The 25,297-nt window shown below is 44.4% G+C and overlaps 1 protein-coding gene across 1 annotated transcript; it reads right to left on the minus strand.

The window, feature by feature from the left end:
* Positions 1-5,999: 5,999 nt before the first annotated feature.
* On the minus strand, positions 6,000-24,374 carry exosc1 (exosome component 1). The gene is made up of 8 exons (XM_080205950.1): positions 24,328-24,374; positions 19,512-19,627; positions 14,616-14,690; positions 13,416-13,504; positions 11,530-11,563; positions 10,400-10,450; positions 8,493-8,577; positions 6,000-7,118 (listed from the first exon to the last, which is right to left on the minus strand). The coding sequence occupies exons 1-8, from the start codon at positions 24,356-24,358 to the stop codon at positions 7,012-7,014; spliced, it is 588 nt and encodes a 195-aa protein (XP_080062076.1). The 5' UTR covers positions 24,359-24,374; the 3' UTR covers positions 6,000-7,011.
* Positions 24,375-25,297: the final 923 nt, after the last annotated feature.

A 25,297-nucleotide genomic window follows, 5' to 3' on the forward strand; every position in this document is an offset into this window, starting at 1 on the left:
GGTGTAAGACTTAATTGAATTTGTGCTGTCTGATGATTGTGTCTCAGCTACTATACCATGTGAGAATGGTACAGAAATATTACCTTGAGAAGAAGTGTATATTGAAGTTCCAAATCAAACTTCTAGGTAAAGGACAACCAAATTTCAAAGCATTGTATAGAACTAAAGAAAAATAAACATCCTCCTCATCAACTTTCTTATTGATTGTGTATAATGATTGTGAAGATATTGTGCCTTTAACAAATTTACTTATATCTTGTTTCTCATAAGAGATATGTTTAGAATTCATATATGTACCAATTTGTCAAATAAATATTTTAAATTGGTAGCTGGGAGAACAGGATAAGTACTCATTTTAGCTTGAAGTATTTGTTTAAAGCTAAGCTGATGCATTTGTGTTTAACTAGGCATCCCTGGGGTTTCAGAGTAGAGTTTTGATTAGGTTAGTTGACAGGGAGTCATGTGCTTAGTAGGAGGAGCTAAGCGTACCAGAAAGATACAGTTTCTCTTTCATTTTCGAAACAAGCAGTTACTGCTTAGTTCTGAAAGAAGCAATATGTGTCCCTTTCTCTCTCTAGAAGTGTTCTGAAAGCTCTCGGACTGTTAACCTGAGGCAAGCAAGTAAGGCTGTAATTTGTGGACTAGTTTTAAAGAGTGGGTTTAAGTCTACAAGAGGGATATTGCTGAATTGGAACTCATAGTGAGAGGTTAGCAGTCAAGAATTGTATTTTGTTTTGGTTAAGTATTGTTCAATTGTTAAAAGTTAAAAGTCATTTGTTATAGTTAAACCATATTGGTAAATAAAAGTTGCTTTGATAAAAGCTTCCCTCTGTTGCCGATAGCATCATGTCCTCACATTAATACCAAAATAGCAAATTGTTGGGGTTTTGTCTGACTTCAAAGTATAGCTTGGAGGTTCTGATCCATACCCTAACATGGTTAATGATGCATAGAAGAGTGTCTAGAGTATAATTGATCCTATGTATAACATCACAGTAATGTGTTGTCATGACCACAGAAGTGGGAGAGGTAAAAGTAAAAGCTTATTATTCACAAGGAGGCTTACATTCTCACTGCAATGAAGTTACTGTGAAAATCCCTTTGTCGTCATCACTCTGGCGCTTGTTCACGTACATTGAAGGAGAATTTTAGCATGGTCAATCCACCCAACCTGCACATCTTTGGACTGTGGGAAGAAACAGGAGCATCTGGAGGGAACCCACACAGACATGGGGAGAATGTGCAAACTCTACACAGACAGTGACCCAAGCTGGGAATCGAACACATGCCCCTGGCGCTATGAGGCAGCAGTGCTAACCACTGTTTAAGTGATTTCATGATTGCTTTATGAGATGGCCACCTGATTTGATGTTGACGTCATTAGGATGTTTCACAGGCTCCTGCCTTCGTTTCATTTTCTGCTCTTCTATGCAGCAGCTCTGAGAATAGATGTTATTGTTATTTTGAATCTACAAGTTAAAACCACATATTTTTCTTTTGGTTTAAAACTGTGATGTTAGTGTACCGATAGAAGTTTTTTTTTCTAAATCATATTTTCTGTAGTCGTATACAGGCCTTTTTGGCTTCAGTTGTTTTCTCATTATGTCACCAGTTTGTCTGGAGGAGTCTTTTTATTGCAGCTTAAAGGGGGTTTGTTTATTTTTACTGGGATGTTTATGACTCTGCATTGCTAGAAAAACTGGTTGGTGGGTCAGGTGATAGGAGTTCCTTTATTTTCAATATGGAGCTGCAGGTTTTGGTTTTAGAAGGGACATTGAGCTGAAAGAAGTTTTTTTCTATCGTTGGTTTTGGATATCCTGCTGGTTATCTGAAAGCAAGGTTTTGCCTTCCTGAAGGGGGTAATCTGCTGTTGGTGGCTTGCCTAGAATCCCCAGTGTTTTGGGAAGCTGTTCTGACTTCAAACTTTTGAATCTATCCAGAGAACTGCAGACTTCATCCAAAGGACTCAATTCCAGTATCACGTGAGCATTAGGCTATGCTGTATTAAACCTGTTTGAAGGGTCTTGTTTATGGGTTTGATTGGGACAGTTCCTATATTCATTAAGAGTTATACATTGTCATGGTTGTTTTGGTTTTGTTTATAATTGATACTTATTGCTAATATTCTTAAATAAACTTTGTTTGATAAAAGCTCCCTAGTAGGCCATTTGAATCATACCTGAAGTGAAACCTATCATGCTTACCCTAGCCAAATTCAAGATGCAAAGCTTATGATCCAGGCAGGCTCTATAAAACACTTTGGAGTTTCTGACCTCAACCATAACAAAACTCACAGCCCCTAACATAGTTAAGATTTTACAGGAGTGCCAATTCTGATGAAGGATCAGTGTCCTGAAATGTAAACTTTCCCTCCACAGTTGCTACATGGTCTGAATTATTTCCAACCTGTTCTGCTTTTTTCACTTAAAGCAGATTGCCCCGTTCATAAATCTCATTGAGGTTTATGGGAACCTGATGTCCACAAACTCACTCTGCATTGCTAACAATAGTGGCTACACTTCAAATATACCTAGTCACTGGGGCTCCTTTGCTCATGTATGGAGCTTGGACTTCTTTTCCAGCATTTCTGTGGCTCTCCAACCAAAGTTACAGAAGGTGAGGAGAATCCCTAAAGAAAATCATTCCCTTCCCTGTGTGTTCTTCCTACATTAAAAAGTGAGCCAGTGACATCTGCTGGCAGTCTCACAGCATTGCTGATTATTTCCATTCAAATAAAGAAATTGAGATTCAAAGCCACGCCACTCTGTGGGGGAAATTCCATGTCCTGTATAGAGGTGCACTCAACAAGTGGCAATTTAAGTTAGAAACCCACCCATCGGGGCCACCGTGGGCAGCACAGTGGCTAGCACTGCTGCTTCACAGCGCCAAGGACTTGGGTTCAGTTCTGACCTTGGGTACCTGTCTGTGCATAGTCTGCAGTTCTCCCCATGTCTGCACGGGCTTCCTCTGGGTGCTCTGGTTTCCTGCCACAGTCTAAAAAACATTCTGGTTAGGTACATTGACTGAACAGGCGCCAAAGTTTGGCGACTAGGAGAACTTCACTGATACGTGGTTTCAAATCAGGATGTGCTTAATGCATCCCAGCTATCATTCATAGTCATAAAGGTTTACAGCATGGAAACAGGCCCTTCAGCCCAACTTGTCCATGCCACCCTTTTTTTAAAATCCCTAAGTGAGTCTCAATTGCCCGCATTTGGCCCATATCCCTCTATATCCATCTTACCCACATAACTGTCTATAAACGCTTTTTAAAAGACAAAATTGCACCTGTCTCTACTACTACATCCTTAGGGATTCACTATAACTTCATTGCAGTGTTAATGTAAGCCTTACTTGTTAATAATAAATAAACTTAACTTCTCCCTGTAATACAATAAGATCTTGTTGTCCAACAAGGGGCATACACGCGATGGGTCGTACGAGAGCTGCTCTTGGATGTTTTCGAGAGTAGCCTAGTACTTCATGTCGTTAGTGTGTGCTTAAACTGGACCAGATGCTGGGCAACACGACAGCTCAGTGACTATCACTGTTTGCTGTGCAGGTACATGGATTTGGGCCAGTATCTGTGGAGTTTGTGCATTCTCCCCGTGCTTGCGTGGGTTTTCTCCGGGTGCTCCAGTTTCCTCCCACACCCCAAACATGTGCTCTTAGGCTAACTGGTGTAACAAATTGTCCCTAAATTAATCTCCCTTCAATCTGGTTTCCAATGTGGAGTGCCATAAGCATAGACAAGGGTCATGGGTGGAGAGGGGACTCAAAATGTTGAAATGATGGCGCGGGCTCATTGGGCCAAAGGGCCGGTTTCCTGTGCTGTGTTGTTCTTTGTTCTTAATCCTGTTTAATGTTCTTTGACCCTTCCAAGTAGATTGGTATACTGCATTTTTATAGCACCTTTAACAGTAAAGCATCCCAAAGAGCTTTAAAGAAGCAAGTATCAAAATTTAACACTGAGCCACATAAGGAGATATTTGGATGGGTGATCAAAAACTTGGTCAAAGTGCAAGGTTTTAAATAGCATTTTAAAGTTGGAAAGCAAGACAGAGGGGTTTAAGGGAGTTCCAGAGATTAGAGTGCAGGCAGCTGAAGGCAGTGCTGCCAATATGGAGTGATTAAAATGGGGATGCTTAAGAGGCCAGAATTGGAAGGGTGCAGAGTTCTGAGAGCTGGAAGAGATTATGGAAATAGGGAAAACAGTAGGGGGAAGATGATGGATTTGGTATTGAAAGGATTAATAGCTGGAATGCATCATGCAATCCTGATTTGAAACCACATGTTAGGAAAGCTCGAGTTGATCGTCCAAGGTGGGTACTCAGAGGGATCATTCCTCCTAGTCTGCAAGATATACAGCAGCTGTAAATCTGAACCACTTGTTCAAATTAAGGAGTAACAATGGGCTACAGGTTCATTATTAAAGGCAAATTTAAAGGCTGACGTTAGAAGAGTCATAGAAAATCAACAAACAAAGCCCAGAATCAATTAAGATTGTCTTCTCAAAAGTATGACATGTTGAAGGTCACAATCATACCTGAATAGATGGCACCCTCGCTTCTGAGTCAGCAAGTCGTGAGCTAAAGTCCAACTCCAGTCATGAGTATAAAATCCAGGTTAGCCTAGTGCAAGTACTGAGAGAGCACAGCACTGTGATGAGGAATCATCCAGACTCAATGTTAGCTCTGTTCTCTCTTTCCATAAATGCTGTCAGATCTGCTGAGATTTTCTAGTATTTTGATTTGATTGTATTTCAGGTGTTTGCCCTCTCAGATGAATATTACAAGATCCCAAGAGAAGGATTGTTCTTTCAATTGTCTTGCCCAAGAGTACAGGAATGAGATAGAGAATCTGGTGAACTGGTGCGACAACAATAATCTCTCCCTCAATGTCAACAAAACAAGGGAGATTGTTATCGACTTCAGGAAGCGTAATGGAGGACATGCCCCTGTCTACATCAATGGGGACAAAGTCAAAAGGGTCGACAGCTTCAAGTTTTTAGGTGTCCTGGTCCCTCCATGCTGACACTACAGTTAAGAAAGCCCACCAATGCCTCTACTTTCTGAGAAGACTAAGGAAATTTGGCACGTCAGCTATGACTCTCATCAGCTTTTACAGATGCGCCATAGAAAGCATTCTTTCTGGTTGTATTACAGCTTGGTATGGCTCCTGCTCTGCTCAAGCCCGCAAGGAACGACAAAAGGTCATGAATGTAGCCCAATGCACCACGCAAACCAGCCTCCCATCCATTGACTCCTTCCGTACTTCCTGCTGCCTCAGCAAAAGCAGCCAACATAATCAAGGACTCCATGCATCCCAGACATTCTCTCTTCCACCTTTCTACGTCGGGAAAAAGGTATAAAAGTCTGAGGTCACCTACCAACCAATTCAAGAACAGCTTTTTTCCCTGCTGCTGTCAGACTTTTGCATTAAGTTGATCTTTCTCTACATCCTAGCTATGACTATAAAGTACATTCTGCACTCTCTTGTTTCCTTCTCTATGAACAGTATCGTTTGTAAAACACGCAAGAAACAATACTTTTCACTTGTTAATACATGTGACAAGAATAAATCAAATCAATATTTAGCCCAATGCTAACAGAACCAAATCTGACAATATCGCAGTGCTGTTTGTGGCATTTTGCTCCCTGTATTTTTTTCATAACGTTTTTATTGCTTCTGAACATCCTAAGGTTGTAATAGATGCTTTAAAGGGCAAGTCTTTTCCTTTAGCTTCGCAAATGTGAATGTTATCCATGCTGATCGCCTCTGATAATTGCAGCTTCAGTGTAAAATGTTATTAGCTAACTGATTGGAATTCTTCTGCAGGTGAAGAGATGTAACAAGTGACCTTCACGATAGATTACCTTCTGAAATAGAGGTTGAAGGAATTCTCCCCAAGCATAAAAAGCTATTAAAGCTGAGACGTCCTTGTGATTATGTTAGATCACCGGGCATATATTTCTATTCTGTAAATTAGGAAGCTCTGCTGAAGAATGCAAGATTCATTTATTTTAAAGAAGCGTACACACTGAAATGGTGGACAATGATAGCACCAGTTTCCAAGGTGAAATGCAAGGATGAGTTAGCAAATGGGGGAGTTGCAAAAAGATGGTGGCATAGTGGCAATGTCACTGAACGAGGAATTCAGAGGCACAGACCAATGCTCTGGGGATGTACATGTGTACGAATCCCACCACAGCAACTGATGGAATTTAAATTCAATTCATATATTTGGATTATAAAACTAGTCTCAGTAATGATGAGCATAAAACTACCATCGATTGTCATTAAAAACCCAACTGGTTAGCTAATGCCCCTTTAGGGAAGGAAATCTGCTGTCCTTATCTGGTCTGGCCTGTGTCTCCAGATCCAGAAAACATGGTTGACTCTTAACTGCCCTCTGAAATACTTAGTTCAAGGGCAACAAATGCTGGTTTTGCCAGGAGAATTAAAAAAAGGTTTGATTCTGATTACCTGATCAGGGCCATGCTAAACCAATACAGTGGCAGGTTCCTGCATGAGGGGAACCAATCCAAACCAGAAAGTCTCTGCCTGGGTTGAATTAGTCTCTGCTGGTGGATGGTGGTTACTGGAGGTGCTGACAAGATGTTGCAAGCAATTCATATGCCTGCTTTCCACACAATCAAGATTTGATGCCACGGAGAGATGGACGCAAGAGAGTAACAAACACAATCTGAAATTGATAAACTGTTTAAAACCTAAGCTTTAAAAACAAAAAAAGTTTTATTTAGAAGTGAAAAATCTGTAACGTCACTCGAAACTGCAAGTTGTGTGAAATAGCAGACCAAAAATCATGACATTATCTCCAGTGCCAGTCCTCAGCTGGGCTCAGTTCTGCTATTTATGCGGCCGACTACCGGATCAGATGGTCAAACAATAGCCTTAATACAAACTGGGTTCATGAACAGGCTTCACAGAAGTAATCAGCATCAATGAAAGGCAGAGAAATCTTCTCTTAGTGTGCTGTTGGTACAGGATTCAGGTGTGGAGGAACTCTGGCTGCACCCGAGCCACTTTCCGGAACTCTTTTCCATGGGATTTGGGGCACTGCATCTCACACCAGCTGATGGGAACCATCTGTGCACCTATGAGAAGGAAAGACTATATTTTAAAATATACAGGGATGTAAAATATAGAGGTTTAAAACATCATCTCTTCTGCTTTAAGATTAATCCAATTCCTGACTCATCCCACCCTCCGTTTGATTTTTCTAAATAAAGGTATTACTCCCTGCCAGGTTAGATTCAGTTACTTGTTTCAGTTAATCATTCTTCAAATGTGACCATCTTTCCATCTTCCACCTTACATAAACTCGAGCTCAGCTATATCATTGCTGCTACTCGTATCCTAACTCATACTGAATCCCGTTCACCCATAACCCTGCGCTGGTCAGCATATATTGACCTTTGGTACCTTGACACCTTAAATTTTACAATTCTCACCTGTAATTTCAAATTCCTCTTTAGCTGCTCCCCTTCCCACCCCTGTAGCAATCTCCAGTCCCGCAACTCTCCATAAGACATAGGAGCAGAATTAGGCCATTCGGCCCATTGCGTCTGCTCTGCCATTCAATCATGGCCAAAATTTTTCATACCCCATTCTGCTGCCTTTTCCCCATAATCCTGGATCCCCTTATCAATCAGGAATCTATCTATCTCTGTCTAAAAGACACTCAATGGCCTCCACAACCTTTTGCGAAAGAGTTCCACAGATTCACCACTCTCCGGCTGAAGAAATTCCTCATCATGGTGTTAAAGGCTTGTCCCTTTAGTCTGAGGCTGTGCCCTTGGGTTCTAATTTTTTCTACTGGTAGAAACATCCTCTCCACATCCACTCTATCCAGGCCATGCAGTATCCTCTGAGTTTCGATAAGATCCCACCTCATCCTTCTAAATTCCAACGAGTACAGATCCAGAGTCCTCAACCGTTCCTCATACAACAAGCTCTTCATTCCAGGGATAACTCTTGTGAACCTCCTCTGGAATGTAACCTCCTCCAGTCCTGCAACTCTCCAGTATTGTAACCTCCTCCAGTCCTGCAACTCTCCAGTATTGTAACCTCCTCCAGTCCTGCAACTTTCCAAGGTAACTGTGCTGCTCCAATTCCGGCCTCTGATTTTCATTACTCCACAATTGGTGGCCATGCCCTCAGCTCTGAAAATTCAATTCTAAATCTCATCTTCTCTCTGGATTTCCACCATCCTGTGTGTGATGAAGCTCTTTCTGGCATCATCGCAAATGGCCTATCTCTAATTCTAAGATTTTGCTCCTTTTGTACTGGACACACCCCTGCCCTCCCCTCACCAAAGGAAACAGTTTTCTTGTAAACTGCTTCACTCATCAACCTTCGACATTTGAGGGAATACAAGAGTAGTTAGCCTGTGTAACCTGTCCTCAAAGTAGGAGCTTAACAAACTTCAGAAATGCTTCAAAGCTGAAAATGAGTTAGGATGTACTTACCTGCTTCACTGTGTGCAACTACCACACCGAGTTCATTCTCTGCAGTAGTCAGCAGATAGTTAGACTGAGCGTCACCTAAAGAGATCTAGGAGGACACGTTAAGGATAAAATACAAGTCATACAGTTTAAACATCAGAGCACTGAAGAGGAGTAATTAGTGCATTTAAAAATCATAGAATTCCCATAGTGCAGAAGGAGACCATTTGGCCCACCTGCAACAACCACAATCTCACTCAGGCCCTAACCCCGTAACCCCATGTGTTTACCCTGCTTGTCCCCCCGACACTAAGGGGCAATTTAGCATGGCCAATCCACCTAATCAGCACATCAAAAGAACATGCAGACTCTGCACAGTGACCCAAGGCTGGAATTGAACCTGGGTCCCTGGCACTGAGGCACCAGTGTTAACCACTGTGCCACCCCTACGGGAGGAGGCATTGAACAAACTGAAAGGGGCAAAGCCTCTGTTCCGGATGGGTTTTTAAAAAATCTTGGGTTGAGATAGCAGAGGCAGTGGATGGCGGAAATCTAAAGAGGGGGTATAGAACACGTCCATGGAATTACAGACCAGTCAGCTTAACATCAGTGGGAGGAAAAATAATGGCATCCATATCGAAGGAGAGAATACAAGAACTTCTTGATTTGAGAAATACAAAAAATAGCCAGCATGGATTTCAGAAGGGGAAAATCTTCCTTGACCAACATTATTGAATTTTTTGAGAAGGTAACAGAGAGCACAGACAATAGCAATGCAGTAGATGTAACTTATCTGGATTTTTAAAAGCCTTACGCTGATGAATAAGAGGCAATAGTGTGTGTGCAGAGAGGAAAGGATACCAGAAATGTGTTTATGTATATAACAGGAAAGAAATAACAGGGTTTTCTCTTGAAATAGGAGTAACTAGAGACTTTTAAAATTATGAAAAATTTTGATGAGAGAAAATGTTTCCTCTTGTGGAAAAAGCATAACCAGAGGCCAGCAATATAAGATTATTACCAAGAAATCTCTGCCTAAAGAACAATAGAAATGTGCAACTTGGGAGTAGTTGAAGTGAATAGTACAGATGTTTTCATGGTTATGATGGTAGATTTAGAGAAAAGATAGGAGGGAGCTTGAACGAAGCATAAATATCAGTACAGACCGGTGGGGCTGAATGGCCTGGTTCTGCACTGTATATCTTTTGTAATCCTAAACTGCATCTTGTTTTCAGGGGGAAAATTAAGATTTATCAGCAGGGGCCATTGGTAGTTACCAAAGTATAGGAGCCAATGGCCAAATTGAGTTCCCCTTCTATGTTGAGGTGCTCCATCTCAGGTTAGGCAACTTGCTACAGAGTAGGGAACAGAAACTAGAAACTTTCTGGTTTGTACAGCTCAGCTTCTGGCTGGATCAGGAAGCTAAGCAATAATGGGGACTTCATTGGGCTGCTGGTATCCTCATGCACAGTTCTTTGGCAGAGATTGCAGAACAAACATTCTAAGGATTGCTTTATTCAAGATATTGCCTTGGCTACAAATGGGTCCTTGCCTGCCTCCTGTATAGCAACATACTGACTCACAAACATTTTAACACGTTACAGATAATGAACTCAGTGACTGTTGTTACATAGGCAAAGTGTAGAAGTTATTTCTCTGACAGTGACAACCAAAGGATAAATGACCAGTGAATCAGTTTCAGTGGAATCGATTGAGGGAGGAATAGTGGCCACGTCATCTTGGGAGATTTACACTGTTCAAGCGCTATCATGGTCGTTAACAACTGCGTCAATGTCTCATCCAAAGGTGAGCACCTCCAATAATGCAGCATTCCCTCAGTACTGCAGTGGCTATCTACATGCAATTTCTACATCCAATATTCTGAGGTGCAGCTAATAATCAAATATCAAACAACGATACGTGAAGGATACCACTTTTGCTAAAACAATGTCGCCAGGTCTGAAGCATTTGTAGACCTCTATCTGCAGGAAAGATGATTCACAGTAAACTTACAACAAAAATTAATCTCGACACAGCATCCCAGGACAGTGTCTCACAATCAATGCAATAGCTTCAAAGTGTAGGCACTGTTATGCAAGCATCTTGGGACATTTTACTAATGAAAAAAGCTATCTAAATACCAAATTATGTTATGTTAAGTAGATAAAAATGGTTGTCAATTTGTGTACAGCAAGAACCCACAAACATCATTTGAAATAACCTATTAACCAATCTGCTGTTCAGGTGATATTGACTAAGACACCAGAGAATTATACAAATAACGCATGGAATCTTTTATATTTGCTCAGTAGCATAGTGGTTGTGTTACTGGACTGGTAATTCAGAAGCCTGGACTAATAATCTGGAGACACAAATCAAATCCCATCATTTAAATTCAATTAAAAATTTGGAACAAAAACCGTTACTGTGTCAGTAACTGTGCAAAGTAATCATGAGATTCTTGTCACACTCATTTGTTCACCAATGTTCTCTAAGGAAGGAAACCTGTTGTCCCTACACTGTCTGTTGCTGTCTCTGAACAGCCCTCTGAAATGGCCTAGCAAGCCATTCAATTAGAGGCATTTACCGATGGCATTAAGAGTACTCTTGACAGTGACCCCATGAATTATTAAAAAAGACAGGAAATCTAATTTGGAGGAATAATGTAGCATCTCTCAGTACCAGAATGGCCAGTCAACTCAAACTCCTTGTGTGTAGTGCAATACATAACTTGCTAGCCCAGAGGCTGGCGTGCCACCAATCGTAACAAGTTGACAAGTCTGCCAAATGTAGTCAGAGACCAATGGGTAAGAATGAGTTACGGAGGCAAAAATAGAAACTCAGCATATTCAATAAAACATTAGCATTGCTATTCATCCACACAACCGCCACGCAACAAGCTTTTACTCTTAAAGCAGGGAGAGGGGAGATCAGAAAGAACGGCTCCTGTGACCATTTTTGTTTCCATCACAAACATTTAAATTTAATGATGAGGGAGGGTACTGACAGAGGGAATACCTTACCTCTCAACAAAAGCATTGGAGAGAAATACAGTGCATACCTTGTCCTTTTCTGTTGCTCGAATATCTTCTCTTCTACATAGAATAATGCAAAGTTATGATATCTGATTGAGTCCCTGACAAACAGTGCCCTGTCCTCAAAATAATCAACATTTTAGTTTGCTAGTGTTCAATACTTTAAGGGAGTGGTAAATGCTGTAATTGGTGAGCATATCATAATTTTACCCTCTACCAAATAAGAATATATAGACAAGATAGCATAGTTTTATTGTACTGGAACCCAGAGACATGAGCTCAAAACAGTAACTGGGGAATTTAAATTCAGCTATTAAATAAAACCTGAAATAAAGAGCACGTATGAATCAGTAGTGCTGACCATGAAACTACCGGGTTGTCATAAAAACTCAACAGGTTTGCTCACTTTAGGGAAGGAAATCTGCTGTCCTTATTTGTGTTAGTTTGCATGCGAGTCCAGACACACAGCAACGGAGCTGAATCTTAACTGCCCCTGAAATGACCGAGTTCACCATACATCCATAGAAACTTATAAAATTCTAACAGGGTTAGACAGGGTAGATTCAGACAGAATTTTCTCAACAGTGGGAGAGTCCAAAACTAGGGGTCATAGTTTGAGGATGAGGGGTAAACCTTTTAGAACTGATGTGGAGATGTCGGCATTGGACTAGGATGGGCACATTAAGTCTCACAATACCAGGTTAAAGTCCAGCAGGTTTATTTGGAATCACGAGCTTTTGGAACACTGCTCCTTCACCAGTGAGTCACCTGATGAAGGAGCAATGCTCTGAAAGCTTGCGATTCCAAATAAACCTGCTGGACTTTAACCTGGTATTGTGAGACTTCTTACTTTTAGAAGAGGTGAGGAAAACTTTCTTCACCCAGCAGGTGGTGAATGTATGGAATTCACCACCACAGAATGTTGTTGAGGCCAAAACGTCTGATTTCAAGGAGAAATTAGATTTAGCTTTTGGGACTAATGGGATCAAGGGATATCGGAGGGAGGAGGAATCAGGTCATTGAATTCAATGAACAGCCATGATCAAGGTGAATGGCAGAACAGCCTCGAAGGGCAGAACGACCTACTGCTGCTTCTAGTTTCTATGTTTCAAAAAGATGGTTCAGCGCAATCATCTTAGGGGCAATGAAGATTAGACAATCGTTGCTGCTTTTACAGTGTGACAACATTCTGAACAAACAAGAAAAGCACCTCCACGATCAATGGATTTGAGCAGATGTTAGCGTGGATCTCTTACACAGTACCAATTTTACAGTGTGTATAGAGTTTCTCCCAATCTGTTAAACAAAGTGGAATGAATCCAGTCCCTCATCAGTATAAACAGCACTGCCATTTTTCTGTCCAATTAACTGTCATTCCCGGGTTCTTGGCGGGATCTAGCCCCACAACTGCCAGCTACTCTGTTGCATCACTCATCAATCTTTCCACATGAGCCTCTGAGTACTATAAGGTAGTTTGCAATCCTGAAGCATATTTCTATCTCAACCATGCTTGATGACTATTCACCTTTATAGTTGACATTCGTTAAAAGTAACCAGAATCCAGACTGATTTTCACCCCCAAAACCACAGCAATTATTAGTTGTGCCAAAATTAATTATGCCAGATAGTGAGGGACTATTGTGAAGTACTGCAAAATTGTTGAGTAGAATTCACCAACCTTTTAAGTCCTCTAAATGCAGAGGATGACTGACTCATGCATCTATCCCAATGCCCAACAATTCAAATACCATGCCCACTTGGTCTTGGTTCCGAATAGCCAGTTGACTACAGCTTGACCACTTGCTTGTTTCCAGGTATGCCAGACTAATAAAACCAAAATAGGGAAGGGGCATACAGATTCATAGAGCAGGCTCTCCTGCCGGACTGCACAGCCAGATAGCATTATTATTACCTGATGGTTCCTCGAAAAGTCCCTTTCAGTGGAGTGGATCGTACGTATAAAATATGGACTTTAGCAAACCGAGGGTTAATACTGGTCACCTGTTTATAAAAAGAAAAAATGTCCATTTATATTAAATGTGATACAGAACACTTGGGAAACAGCAAACAATGCCTACTGATGGGGGCAAAACTCGTTATTCTAAGTTCCAGACATGTTACAATGATAGTGGTCAGGGAGATCGACTGTCAGCTGAGAAAAATTTTTAAACATTTCTTTTAGACAGTAAACAGTGCATATCTCTCAGTCTTAACCCATGGATCAGTCCAGTCAGTGCAAGTCAGCAAAAGTCTGCCATCTAGTCTAGCACAGGGTAAAATTAAGTGCTTTTGCGCCCTTTTCAGGACAAAGATATTGTTGGCTAGGCCAGCATTTGTTGCTACCTTCTTGAATCGCTGCTGTCCCATGTGGTGACAATGCTCCCAGGAGAGAGATCCAGAGTTTTGATCCAGCAATAATGAAAGAGAAGCAATATGGTTTCAAATTAGATCCTGTGTGACTTGAAGTGGAACATGTTGGCAATGAGGTTCTCATCCTTCTAGGTGGTACAGCTCGAAGAAGCCTTTGTGAATTGCTGCAATGCATCTTGTAGATGGCACACACTATTGGTACTGCGCTCTGCTGGTAGAGAGGATCCAAATTTTCAGCCAAGGTAGAAATTAAGGGATGCTGAAGGGAACACAAAATGGCTATTTGCCAACCTCTGATGGGTTGGAGGCATGAGCTCTGCAATGACTTAGTGGCATCCAGTTAAGATTGGAAAGAAAATTGATCACTATTGTCCTTCCAACAGGCATTGTGTTTTAATGTTGACCAAGCACAGGATCAGACTGTTCATCCAAGGATCAAACAGCACAGAAATCCATTCATCCCACTATGTCTGTGCTGGCTCTTTGGAAGAGCCATCCAATTAATCACTCAACCTGCTGTTTCCCCATAGCTCAAAAAATGTCTCTTTTTCAGGTACTCATTCAATTCCCATTCAAACGTTGCTACTGAATCTGCTTCTCTTAGCCCTTTAGGAAGTATGTTCCAGGTCACAACTCACTGCATAGAAACAGGACGTACTGGAGGTTACTCAGAATTTTAAGTAAATACTTAAAGTTTGGCTCTACTGAGGACTGCACAGGAAAAGATTTGAAACCACCTTACCTTACATGTTACAACAACACTGACTTCTGGCAGGAGTTGGGGCTCTGTGTCTCGAACAACCGATATGACAGGCACCTGGGAATAACAGCTCAGAGTTATCATCCAAAATGGTCATTTAGTCCAGCTCGTATAGAGCAGCGTTTATCCCCCACATGAATCTCCCTCCACTCTGCTTCACTTAACCCTATCCGCAAGTTGTCTTTTCTTTTGTCCCTCTTGTACTTATCCAGATTCCACTCTAGTGCACCCAATTCCCTTAACTATGACCTGTGGGAGTGAGTTCCATATTCTAATCACTAATTGGGTGAAGAAATTGCTCCTGACTTACCTACCAGCCTTAATATTGACAAGTTTATATTGGCGTCCTCTCATTTCTGAGACCAACAACCAGGAGGTGCAGATTGCTTTCCTGGACTATGCAAGAGGAGAGTGAGGAAAGTTAACTGATGCCACTCCTGCATTTGAGCTTGGAGGCAGGTTCAATCATTCTAAAATTCTGAACACTGAGAGTTAGCTGTGGCTGTGCTCCCCACCTGATAGCTTTTATTGGGCATATAGAGTGTACAATAAACAAAGAGGAGCAAATTATATAGTTCAGTGAAAACCACAGTGTAATTAAACCACTCAGAAAGGGGGTTTGCATTCAATTTCTGATGTGCAAGTTAGCTGATGTCAGGAGGAAACAGTTAAAATGTGACTTAGCACCACTGGGTTGGGAGAAAATAAAACAGCCAGATGTTAGAACATAAGAAATAGGAGCAGGAGTAGGCTATCTGGCCCTTCGAGCCTGCCCCGCCATTCAATAAGATCATGGCTGATCTGTCGTGGCTCAGTTCCACTTTCCCGCCCTCTCCCCATAACCCTTAATCCCCTCTCTTATCAAAAACCCATCAACCCTCTTCTTAAAAATATTTAGCGAGGCAGCCTCCACCACTTCAACAGGCAGAGAATTCCAGAGATTCACTACCCTTTGAGTGAAGAAGTTCCTCCTCAACTCCGTCCTAAACCGCCCCCCCTTTATCTTGAGGCTGTGCCCCCTAGTCCTACTGTCCTTTCTGAGCGGGAAGAGTCTCTCCACCTCTATCCTATCCATCCCATTCATCATCTTATACGTCTCAATGAGATCTCCTCTCATTCTTCTAAACTCTAACGAGTACAAGCCCAGTTTATTCAGCCTCTCCTCATAGCTCAACCCCCTCAACTCAGGCATCAGTCTAGTAAACCTCCTCTGCACGCCCTCCAAGGCCAAAATATCCTTGCGTAAGTACGGCGCCCAAAACTGCACACAGTACTCCAGCTGCGGCTTCACCAATGCCCTATACAGCCGCAGCAAGACCTCCCTACTTTTATATTCAATCCCCCTCCCTATGAAGGCCAGCATCCCATTGGCCTTCCTGACCACCTGCTGCACCTGCAAGCTGGGTTTTTGTGACTCATGCACAAGGACCCTGAGGTCCCTCTGCACCGTCGCCTGCTGCAGTTTTTCTCCACGTAAGTAATAGTCCTTCCTACCATTATTCCTACCAAAGTGGACCACCTCGCACTTGCCAACATTAAATTCCATTTGCCAGTTCCTGGCCCATTCACCCAGCCTATCTAGATCCTTCTGCAGACTCTCCACACCCTCCGCACAATTTGCCTTTCCACCAATCTTGGTGTCATCAGCAAATTTCGACACCATACACACGGTTCCCTCCTCCAGATCAACTATATAAATGGTAAATAGCTGAGGCCCCAGCACCGACCCCTGAGGCACTCCACTAGTCACCAACCGCCAATCCGAATAGCACCCATTGACCCCCACTCTCTGCCTCCTATTTGACAACCAGTCCTCTATCCACGCGAACACCCTACCCCCAACTCCATGTCCCCGGACCTTCTGCAATAACCTCTTGTGAGGTACCTTGTCAAATGCCTTCTGAAAATCAAGAAAGACCACATCCACCGGTTCTCCTCTATCCACCGCCCGAGACACGTCCTCATAGAACGCAAGTAAATTTGTCAGACACGACTTCCCCTTAACGAAACCGTGCTGCGTCTGCTCTATCAAGCAATTCCCCTCAAGATGCCTCGCTATTTCCTCCTTGACGACGGATTCTAACATTTTAACTACAACAGACGTTAAACTAACCGGCCTATAATTCCCCGCCTTTTGCCTGGCACCCTTCTTAAACAACGGCGTAACATTAGCCGCTTTCCAATCCCCGGAATCCAGCGACGTCTGGAAAATAACCACCAAGGCATCCACTATAACCTCCGCCATTTCTTTCAGAACCCTCGGATGCATTCCATCCGGTCCTGGGGACTTGTCCACAATCAGCCCCTCCAGTCTGTCGAGCACCACCTCTCTAGTAACAGTAATGTCATCGAGACCCTCCAGTCCTACCACCGTTCCATCTCTAACACCTGGCAAATTATTCACGTCCTCCTCCGTGAAGACTGAAACAAAAAAGTTATTCAAGACCTCAGCCATTTCCCCATCCCCTACCACTAAGTCCCCCTTCTCATCCTCTAAGGGTCCAATGTTCACCCTAGCCAGGCTCTTCCTTTTTATATACTTATAAAAACTCTTGCTATCCTTTTTTATACTAAGCGCTAGCCCAGCTTCATAGTTTATCCTACCCTTCTTTATCAATTTCTTTGTCAATCTTTGTTGACATTTAAACCTCTCCCAATCCTCTTCTCGCCCACTACTCTTAGCTACTCTAAACGCCTCTGCTTTTAATTTAACACTTTCCTTCACCTCCTTCGTTATCCACGGCTGATTACCTCTCCTCCTACGGTCCTTTTTGACCATCAGAATAAATTTCTGCTGAGCACCAAGAAAGATCTCCTTAAAGATCCTCCACTGCTCCTCAGCAGACCTACCTTCCAACGCGCTCCCCCAGTCCACATTCGCCAATTCCTCTCTCAACCTACCGTATTCCCCTCTGTTCAAACAAAGGACGTGTGTCCGGGAACCCACTTTGTCATCCTCCGTCTGCACCAGAAACTCCACCATACAATGATCACTCTCCCCAAGAGGATCCTTCACCACAAGGTCCTTGATTCTACCTGCCTTATTACATAACACCAGATCCAAAACAGCTCGCTCTCTCGTCGGCTCCAACACACACTGTTCCAGGAAACTATCCCGGCAGCATTCCAAGAACTCCTCCTCGAGCCCACCGCGTCCAACATCGGTTGACCAATCAATATGCAGATTGAAATCCCCCATAATTATGGCCGTCCCATTCCTAGTTGTGACTGAATGAAGAATGGATAAAGGCAGAGACTGGTAAGTTCCTTGGAACAGGAGGAGGCTATTTAGCCCTTTGAGCTTTTTCCACCATTCAACTCAATCATGGCTGATCTGTAACCTAATATTCAAATACCCGTCTTTGCCACAAATTCCTCGGTACCATTGGTTAACAATATGCTAATCCCAGCTTTAAAATGAACAATTTTCCATGGTCCTGTATCCATTTCCATTTCTTAATTCCACCAATAAAATCTTCACTACCCACTTACTCCACCTTAGATCCTCGATTATTTAAGTGATTTAATCTGATATCATTACAGTTATTCCTCCCCTCCACTATTTTCCATGTTTCCTGTAGATCCTATAACCTGGAATATTTAGTTCCTAGCATCAACCATATCCCAGTAATGGTTGTTATCCTCTCATAGACTAATGGTAAAGGATGAATCCAAAGCCAGTCTTTAATTTGAAGAGATATATTCACAGAGTGAAACGTTAAAGGTGTACATCTCCTGGCTCCAATCACCTTTGTGTCGGTGTCTCCTTATGCTTCTTTGCATTAGCCAAATATACTAAATCAACAAACTGTGGGATAAATTAAAAATGCAGCTCTTTAAAGAGATACTGTAAAGTTAACAGAATCTCAAAGGAAACTGAAAACGTCAAAACAAAACGTGATTAAAGGAGTCAATAAGACACCCCAGTCCGTGCAGTGCCCGTGGAGCATGGAAGGCCTTTATAGTGCCAATAGACATCGTGTGCTCTCATTCCAGGGAGACCTGGCAACAAGCACAGTCGTGGAAGGCAGATAGACACTCTGGATGGATGACTCCTTCAAGCACCCCTTGCCTGGACCCATTAATGGCCAGCTTGGCTAGACCCACGAGGAGGTCCTTGTCTTTCACCACAACCCACCCTCACAAAAACTGGTTCCTGCAGATCAAGAGTGTGGGGCTGCAGCCACATGACTCAAACTAATTTTCAGGGACTGCAGCCTAAAGTACCCTGAACAAAGCAAGCGCAGCAGAGAAACATCTGAACCATCACAGCTGAAAATCTTTTAACACATACTTGTTCTAGTTTCCGGGATCATTTGAGAACGAACCTCTGGCTGTGCGGCTAAGAGAAGCTTCACAGCTTTATGTGGACCCTTTGTTTATAAAAGACCTTCATGCCAACCAAAGTATTAACTCAACTAAGGCAGCAGTGGGCCTCCACAAGTTATAAGCTCAATTTTACAATTATGGCATTAAATTCATCTGTATCTAATCTTTGTGTGTGATAGTGAGAATGAGACGAGTGACTGAGATGTTACGTTTCAAACATCCAGGGCAAGTGTGAGAGATCTGATAAGTAACATTCATTATTTTTAAAAATCACTAAAAACACCTGCTGCTGACATTTGTTTTTGAATTAGACAAAAATCGCTAGGAGGGTAAGGGAATACAAACACCTCACACATAATCAGCCTAAATACACCCTGGAAGATAATAGCACTTTCAACATTATTACACGAATGACAGCCTGGATTATTTTTTCCAAGTCTCTGGACAGGACTTGAACCGACAACCTTCTGTTTCAAAGGTAAGAATATTACCCATTGAGTCATGGCTCACACCTTCTTTGTCGCATAAATGACTCTGTGCCTTGCTTACCATTCCACTGTCATTTTCCTTCACCACATACCCAGCTAAAGATGCAAAAATGTATCCATGTCTGGAGTAGGTGCCATTACCAGGTGTGCAATCCTCAATGCTGCACAATCTCTCCCCTGTAGTCATGCAAAAGAATATTGACAAAAATCAGGCTATATACATGCAAGATGATTGAATTAAAAAATAAATTACATTTATGACAGTGCTTTTCATGATCTCAGGATATCCCAAAGTGGCTCACACCAAATTTAGTATAGTTGAAATGTAGTCAATGTTTTAAGATAAGAAATGAGGGGCAACAATAATGTGATAGGGACCATATTTTAGATACATTGGCTGAGGAATAAATATTTTACAGTAAGAAGTCTCACAATACCAGGTTTAAGTCCAACCAGTTTATTTGATAGTAATCCCAAATCCCTACATCAATGATAAATATTTGCCAGGTCACAAGACAGAACTCCCCTACTCTTCTTCAAAATCATGCCCTGGAATCTTTTATGCTTGCTTGAGGGAATGGAGCTTTAATGTCATATTCAAAAGTAGGCACCTTCAACAGTGGAGCACTCCCCAACAACACAACATCACCTCAGACTATGCACTCCAGTTTCTGGATGAGGCACCATCATCCAGAACATCATTTCACAGATTAAAAATGCAGTTACAACTTTTCAAAGCCAAGACCTCTCAAGGTTTTGCTGCTCAATAAATCACTGAATAACTAATGCTTTCATCTAGAAAATAAGAGATTTGGGATCAAAAGAGAAAACACTGGAAAATCTCAGCAAGTCTGGCAGCATCTGTAAGGAGAGAGAAGAGCTGTCATTTGACTCTTTGTCAAAGCTAAAAGGCATAGAATATGGGAGGTATTTGTACCGCAAGTGGAGGGAAATGAAAGATGAGTCATAGACATAAAAACCAGGGAGAAAGACTGTGAATGGCTGTCCACAGAGAAGGTAAAAAGTGAATGGCCAAACGGCAGAGGAACTAAAATCAGAAGGTAAGCTGTGACAGATGGAGGTGTTGAGGGGAGGGGAGAATGGGACAGAGGTAGCTGGGGCTTCAACTGTTTACCATTTACATAGATGATCTGGAGGAGGGGGCTGAGTGTACGGTAACGAAATTTGCTGATGACACGAAGATGAGTGGAAAAGCAAATTGTGTGGAAAGTCTGCTGAGAGATCTGGATAGGCTGAGCGAGTGGGCGAGGACCTGGCAGATGGAGTATAATGTTAGCAAGTGTGAGGTTATCCACTTTGGTAGAAATAACGGTAGGAGGGATTATTACTTAAAGGGCGAAAAGCTGCAGCATGCTACGGTGCAGAGGGTCCTGGGGGTCCTTGTGCACGAATCACAAAAACCCAGTCTGCAGGTGCAGCAGGTGATCAAGAAGGCAAATGGAATGCTGGCCTTTATAGCGAGGGGGATAGACTATAAAAGCAAGGAGGTCTTGCTGCAACTGTACAGGGCACTGGTGAGGCTGCAGCTGGAGTACTGTGTGCAGTTTTGGTTGCCGCATTTGAGAAAGGATATATTGGTCTTGGAGGGAGTGCACAGAAGGTTCACTAGGCTGATACCTGAGATGAGGGGGTTAGCCTATGAGGTGAGATTGAATACTCTGGGTCTGTACTCGTTAGAGTTTAGAAGGCTGAGGGGGGGATCTTATAGAGACGTAAAAGATAATGAAGGGGATAGAGAGGGTCGAGGTACAGAGATTCTTCCCGCTTAGAAAGGATAGCAGAACTAGAGGGCACAGCCTCAAAATAAGGCGGGGGGAGCAGTTTAGATCAGAATTGAGGAGGAACTTCTTCACTCAAAGGGTAGTAAGTCTCTGGAATTCTCTGCCCATTGAAGTGGTGGAAGCTACCTCACTGAATATATTAAGTCATGGGTAGATAGATTTCTGATAGACAAGGGAATTAAGGGTTATGGGAAGAAAGCGGGAAAGTGGAACTGATCCACTTCAGATCAGCCATGATCTTGTTGAATAGTGGGGCAGGCTCAAAGGCCTACTCCTGCTCCTATTTCTTATGCTCTTAGAAAAGGGGAAGCGGGGGGGGGGGGGGGGGGGGCGGGCGAAGGAAAGAGTGGCAGGGGCAGAAGAAAAATGAAGAAAGACCATAAAGAAATGGAAGAAAACAGTAAAAAAAAAATTAAAATGAAAACAAAAGGCTCGAGGTGGGGTACAGCTAAGGCTTTAAAGTGCCTGGCCAGAAGATGAGATGCTGTTCCTCCAGTTTGGGTTGAGCTTCACTGAAACATTGCAACAGGCAAAGGATAGACATGTGAGCATAGGAGCAGGATCTCTCCTTACAGGTATTGCCAGACCTGCTGAGATTTTCCAGCATTTTCTCTGTTGGTTTCAGATTCCAGGATCTGTAGTAATTTGCTTTTAACAGATTTGGGATATTTTGATCAAGACTGATTGTTTTTTCAAGCATTGATCATGATCAGCTGTATCTTGATACTGTTGATAATAAACCTTGTACATTTTAATTGCAATCATTGATAGCACGTATAAATTTCCAAGCAGGCTCCCCTATTCTGACACCTAGCAGGTCTGACTTCCCTGCCTAAGTCAGCAAAGAATATCTACACTGCTCAGCAATTGTTGAGTTAATGCACTGGCATCTGACTTAAAAGTTCATGGGTTCAAATTTCAAGAGAATTGAGCATGAGATCCAGGCTAATGCTGCCAGTGCAGTACTGAGGAAACACTACACAGTCAGGGTGCTGTCTTTTGGATGCAATGTTAAGCTAACGTTCCATAGCTGTAAAAGATCCACAGCAATATTTTCCAGCACAGAATAGTTGGGCTGAACAGCCTGTTTCTGTGCTGGATTTTATCTATGTGGTAACCAACGGGCTAGGCTTTCTGGGATCCCATTACCTGGCTTACAAATAGCACAGTTAACAGGGATCCAGGGTGCCATGGGTAGGTCAGAGTTACTAGGGACCCAATTGACAGGAACAAATGTAACTGGACAGGGCTGTTATACCATCAGGACATTGCGTCTTTCACCTTTCTCTGTCAGGAAAAAGATACAAAAGTCTGAGGTCATGCACCAACCAATTCAAACAGTTTCTTTCCTGCTGCCATTAAACTTGAATGGACTTGCATTAAGTTGATCTTTCGCTACACCCTAGTTATGATCATAACACTATATTCTGCACCCTCTCTTTTCCTTTTCCCCTATGTACTCTAAGAAGGGTATCTTTGTTTGTATAGTGTGCAAGAAACAATACTTTTCACTGTATGTTAATACATGTGACAATAATAAATCAAATCAGGGCACAAGCAAAAAGGACTCCAGACCACATCTGGGATGTTTAAATTCAAATTGAAAATTTACACAAAATAATAAAACCCAGTCTCTTGTGTAATCTGAATTATATCTTTGAGGCCAAGCTGAGCAAACCCCCCACCCTCCCCCCCCACCATCCTCCCCTCCCTCCCCCCCCCCCCCCACCCTCCCCCCCCACCCTCCCCCCCCACCCCCCACCCTCCCCCCCCACCCTCACCCTCCCTCCCCCACCCTCACCCTCCCTCCCCCCCCACCCCCCTCCCTCCCCCCCCACCCTCACCCTCCCTCCCCCCCCACCCCCCCCTCCCCAACCGCCCCCCACCCTCCCCCTCCCCCCCCCCAACCGCCCCCTCCCCCCCCCCAACCGCCCCCCACCCTCCCCCTCCCCCCCCAACCGCCCCCCACCCTCCCCCTCCCCCCCCCAACCGCCCCCCACCCTCCCCCTCCCCCCCCCAACCGCCCCCCACCCTCCCCCTCCCCCCCCCCAACCGCCCCCCACCCTCCCCCTCCCCCCCCCCAACCGCCCCCCACCCTCCCCCTCCCCAACCGCCCCCCACCCTCCCCCTCCCCCCCCCCAACCGCCCCCCACCCTCCCCCCTCCCCCCCCCCAACCGCCCCCCACCCTCCCCCTCCCCCCCCACCAACCGCCCCCCACCCTCCCCCTCCCCCCCCCCAACCGCCCCCCACCCTCCCCCTCCCCCCCCCAACCGCCCCCCACCCTCCCCCTCCCCCCCCTCCCCCTCCCCCCCCCCCCAACCGCCCCCCACCCTCCCCCCTCCCCCCCCCCAACCGCCCCCCACCCTCCCCCTCCCCCCCCCCAACCACCCCCCACCCTCCCCCTCCCCCCCCACCCTCCCCCTCCCCCCCCAACCGCCCCCCACCCTCCCCCTCCCCCCCAACCGCCCCCCACCCTCCCCCTCCCCCCCCCACCCTCCCCCTCCCCCCCCCAACCGCCCCCTCCCCCCCCCAACCGCCCCCCACCCCCCCCCCCCCACCCTCCCCCCCCACCCTCCCCCCCCACCCTCACCCCCCCCCTCACCCCCCCCACCCCCACCCTCACCACCCCCACCCCCACCCTCACCACCCCCACCCCCCCCACCCCCACCCTCACCACCCCCACCCCCCCCACCCTCACCCCCCCCACCCCCACCCCCACCACCCCCACCCCCACCCTCACCCCCCCCACCCTCACCCCCCACCCCCACCCTCACCCCCCCACCCCCACCCTCACCCCCCCCACCCCCCACCCTCCCCCCCCCCACCCTCACCCCCCCCACCCCCCACCCTCACCTCCCCCACCCTCACCCTCCCCCCCGACTCTCTCTCCCACCCTCCCCTGGCAGTTCCTCACTCTGTCTCTGTCTCTTTCCCCCCTCCAGCATCCCCGGACCTCAGGTTCAGCCATGGTAAAAACAGAAAACGTTGGAAATGCTGCTAAACCCGGACAGCATTTCCAGAATGTCCCGTCCTGCTGTCAGGTTTGGCCCTGGTCTCCTCACCACCCCGTCTACCTGGGATGCAGACTTTCACCGGCGCCATCATAGCTTCGCGGAGCCTCGGGAGCTGCCCCGCGATTGGCTGAATGGGCTCTGGCAGTAAGGAGCGAGCGGATTGGCTGAGGCCCGTTGCTTGGAGCTTGAGCTGTCTGCTGCCACCTGTTGCAGCTCTGGAGCAGTGCAGCAACACTCACCTGTCAGAGTTCACTGTGCTGGAACTAAGATCACTTTCTATTCTTCACTGGACTTCAGTTCACAGAAACACATGAATGCAGAAGGAGACTATTTGGCCCATCATATCTGTACCAACTCTCCAAAATGAATAATTCTAGCCAATAATTCCCCCACCTTCTTCCTGTAATGCTGAGCATTATCTCTCTCAATAACTGTCCAATTGTTTTCATGCCTCCACCACTTGTCTCAGGCAGTGCACTGCAGACTTTAAACACTTTGCATGAAAAAGATTTTCTTATAGTGGCTTTTCCTTAATTACTCTAAGAGTGTGCCCTCTGTCAGGTTTGGGATCCAGCTGGGGTTTCTTTCAGGTTTGACTGTTACACTATGAATGCTACCTTAGACTGTTACTCATTAAAAAAATTGATTATATACAGATGCATGCAGATCTCAATACTCTACACAAGATTATACTTCTGATTTCCTCCAGATCTCAGTTACTGACTATCATGTGAACTTGCATCATAATTACATCAAGTTGTTTGATCAGTATCAGGTGCTTCAGATATTAATTCTTTTCATCTCCCCTCAACTCTTGATCCCAACTATGTACATAGACCTACATTTCCTCCCAAAGTCTCCGATTTTATAGGGTTAATCTCTGTGATGCCTTGACCAATCTCCCTGATCTGGTTCTTATCTCCTCTGGACATTGAGGATGAACTGCACTAATTTGTTGGTCAATAGAAGTGACTACTACCTGAGTGATTGTAGAGTTTCAACTTGTTTCTAGTTCCTTGTCTTTGTTTGG

This window comes from Carcharhinus amblyrhynchos, chromosome 17 (assembly GCF_965287045.1).
Source record: "Carcharhinus amblyrhynchos chromosome 17, sCarAmb.v2.hapA, whole genome shotgun sequence".
NCBI lineage: Eukaryota > Metazoa > Chordata > Chondrichthyes > Carcharhiniformes > Carcharhinidae > Carcharhinus > Carcharhinus amblyrhynchos.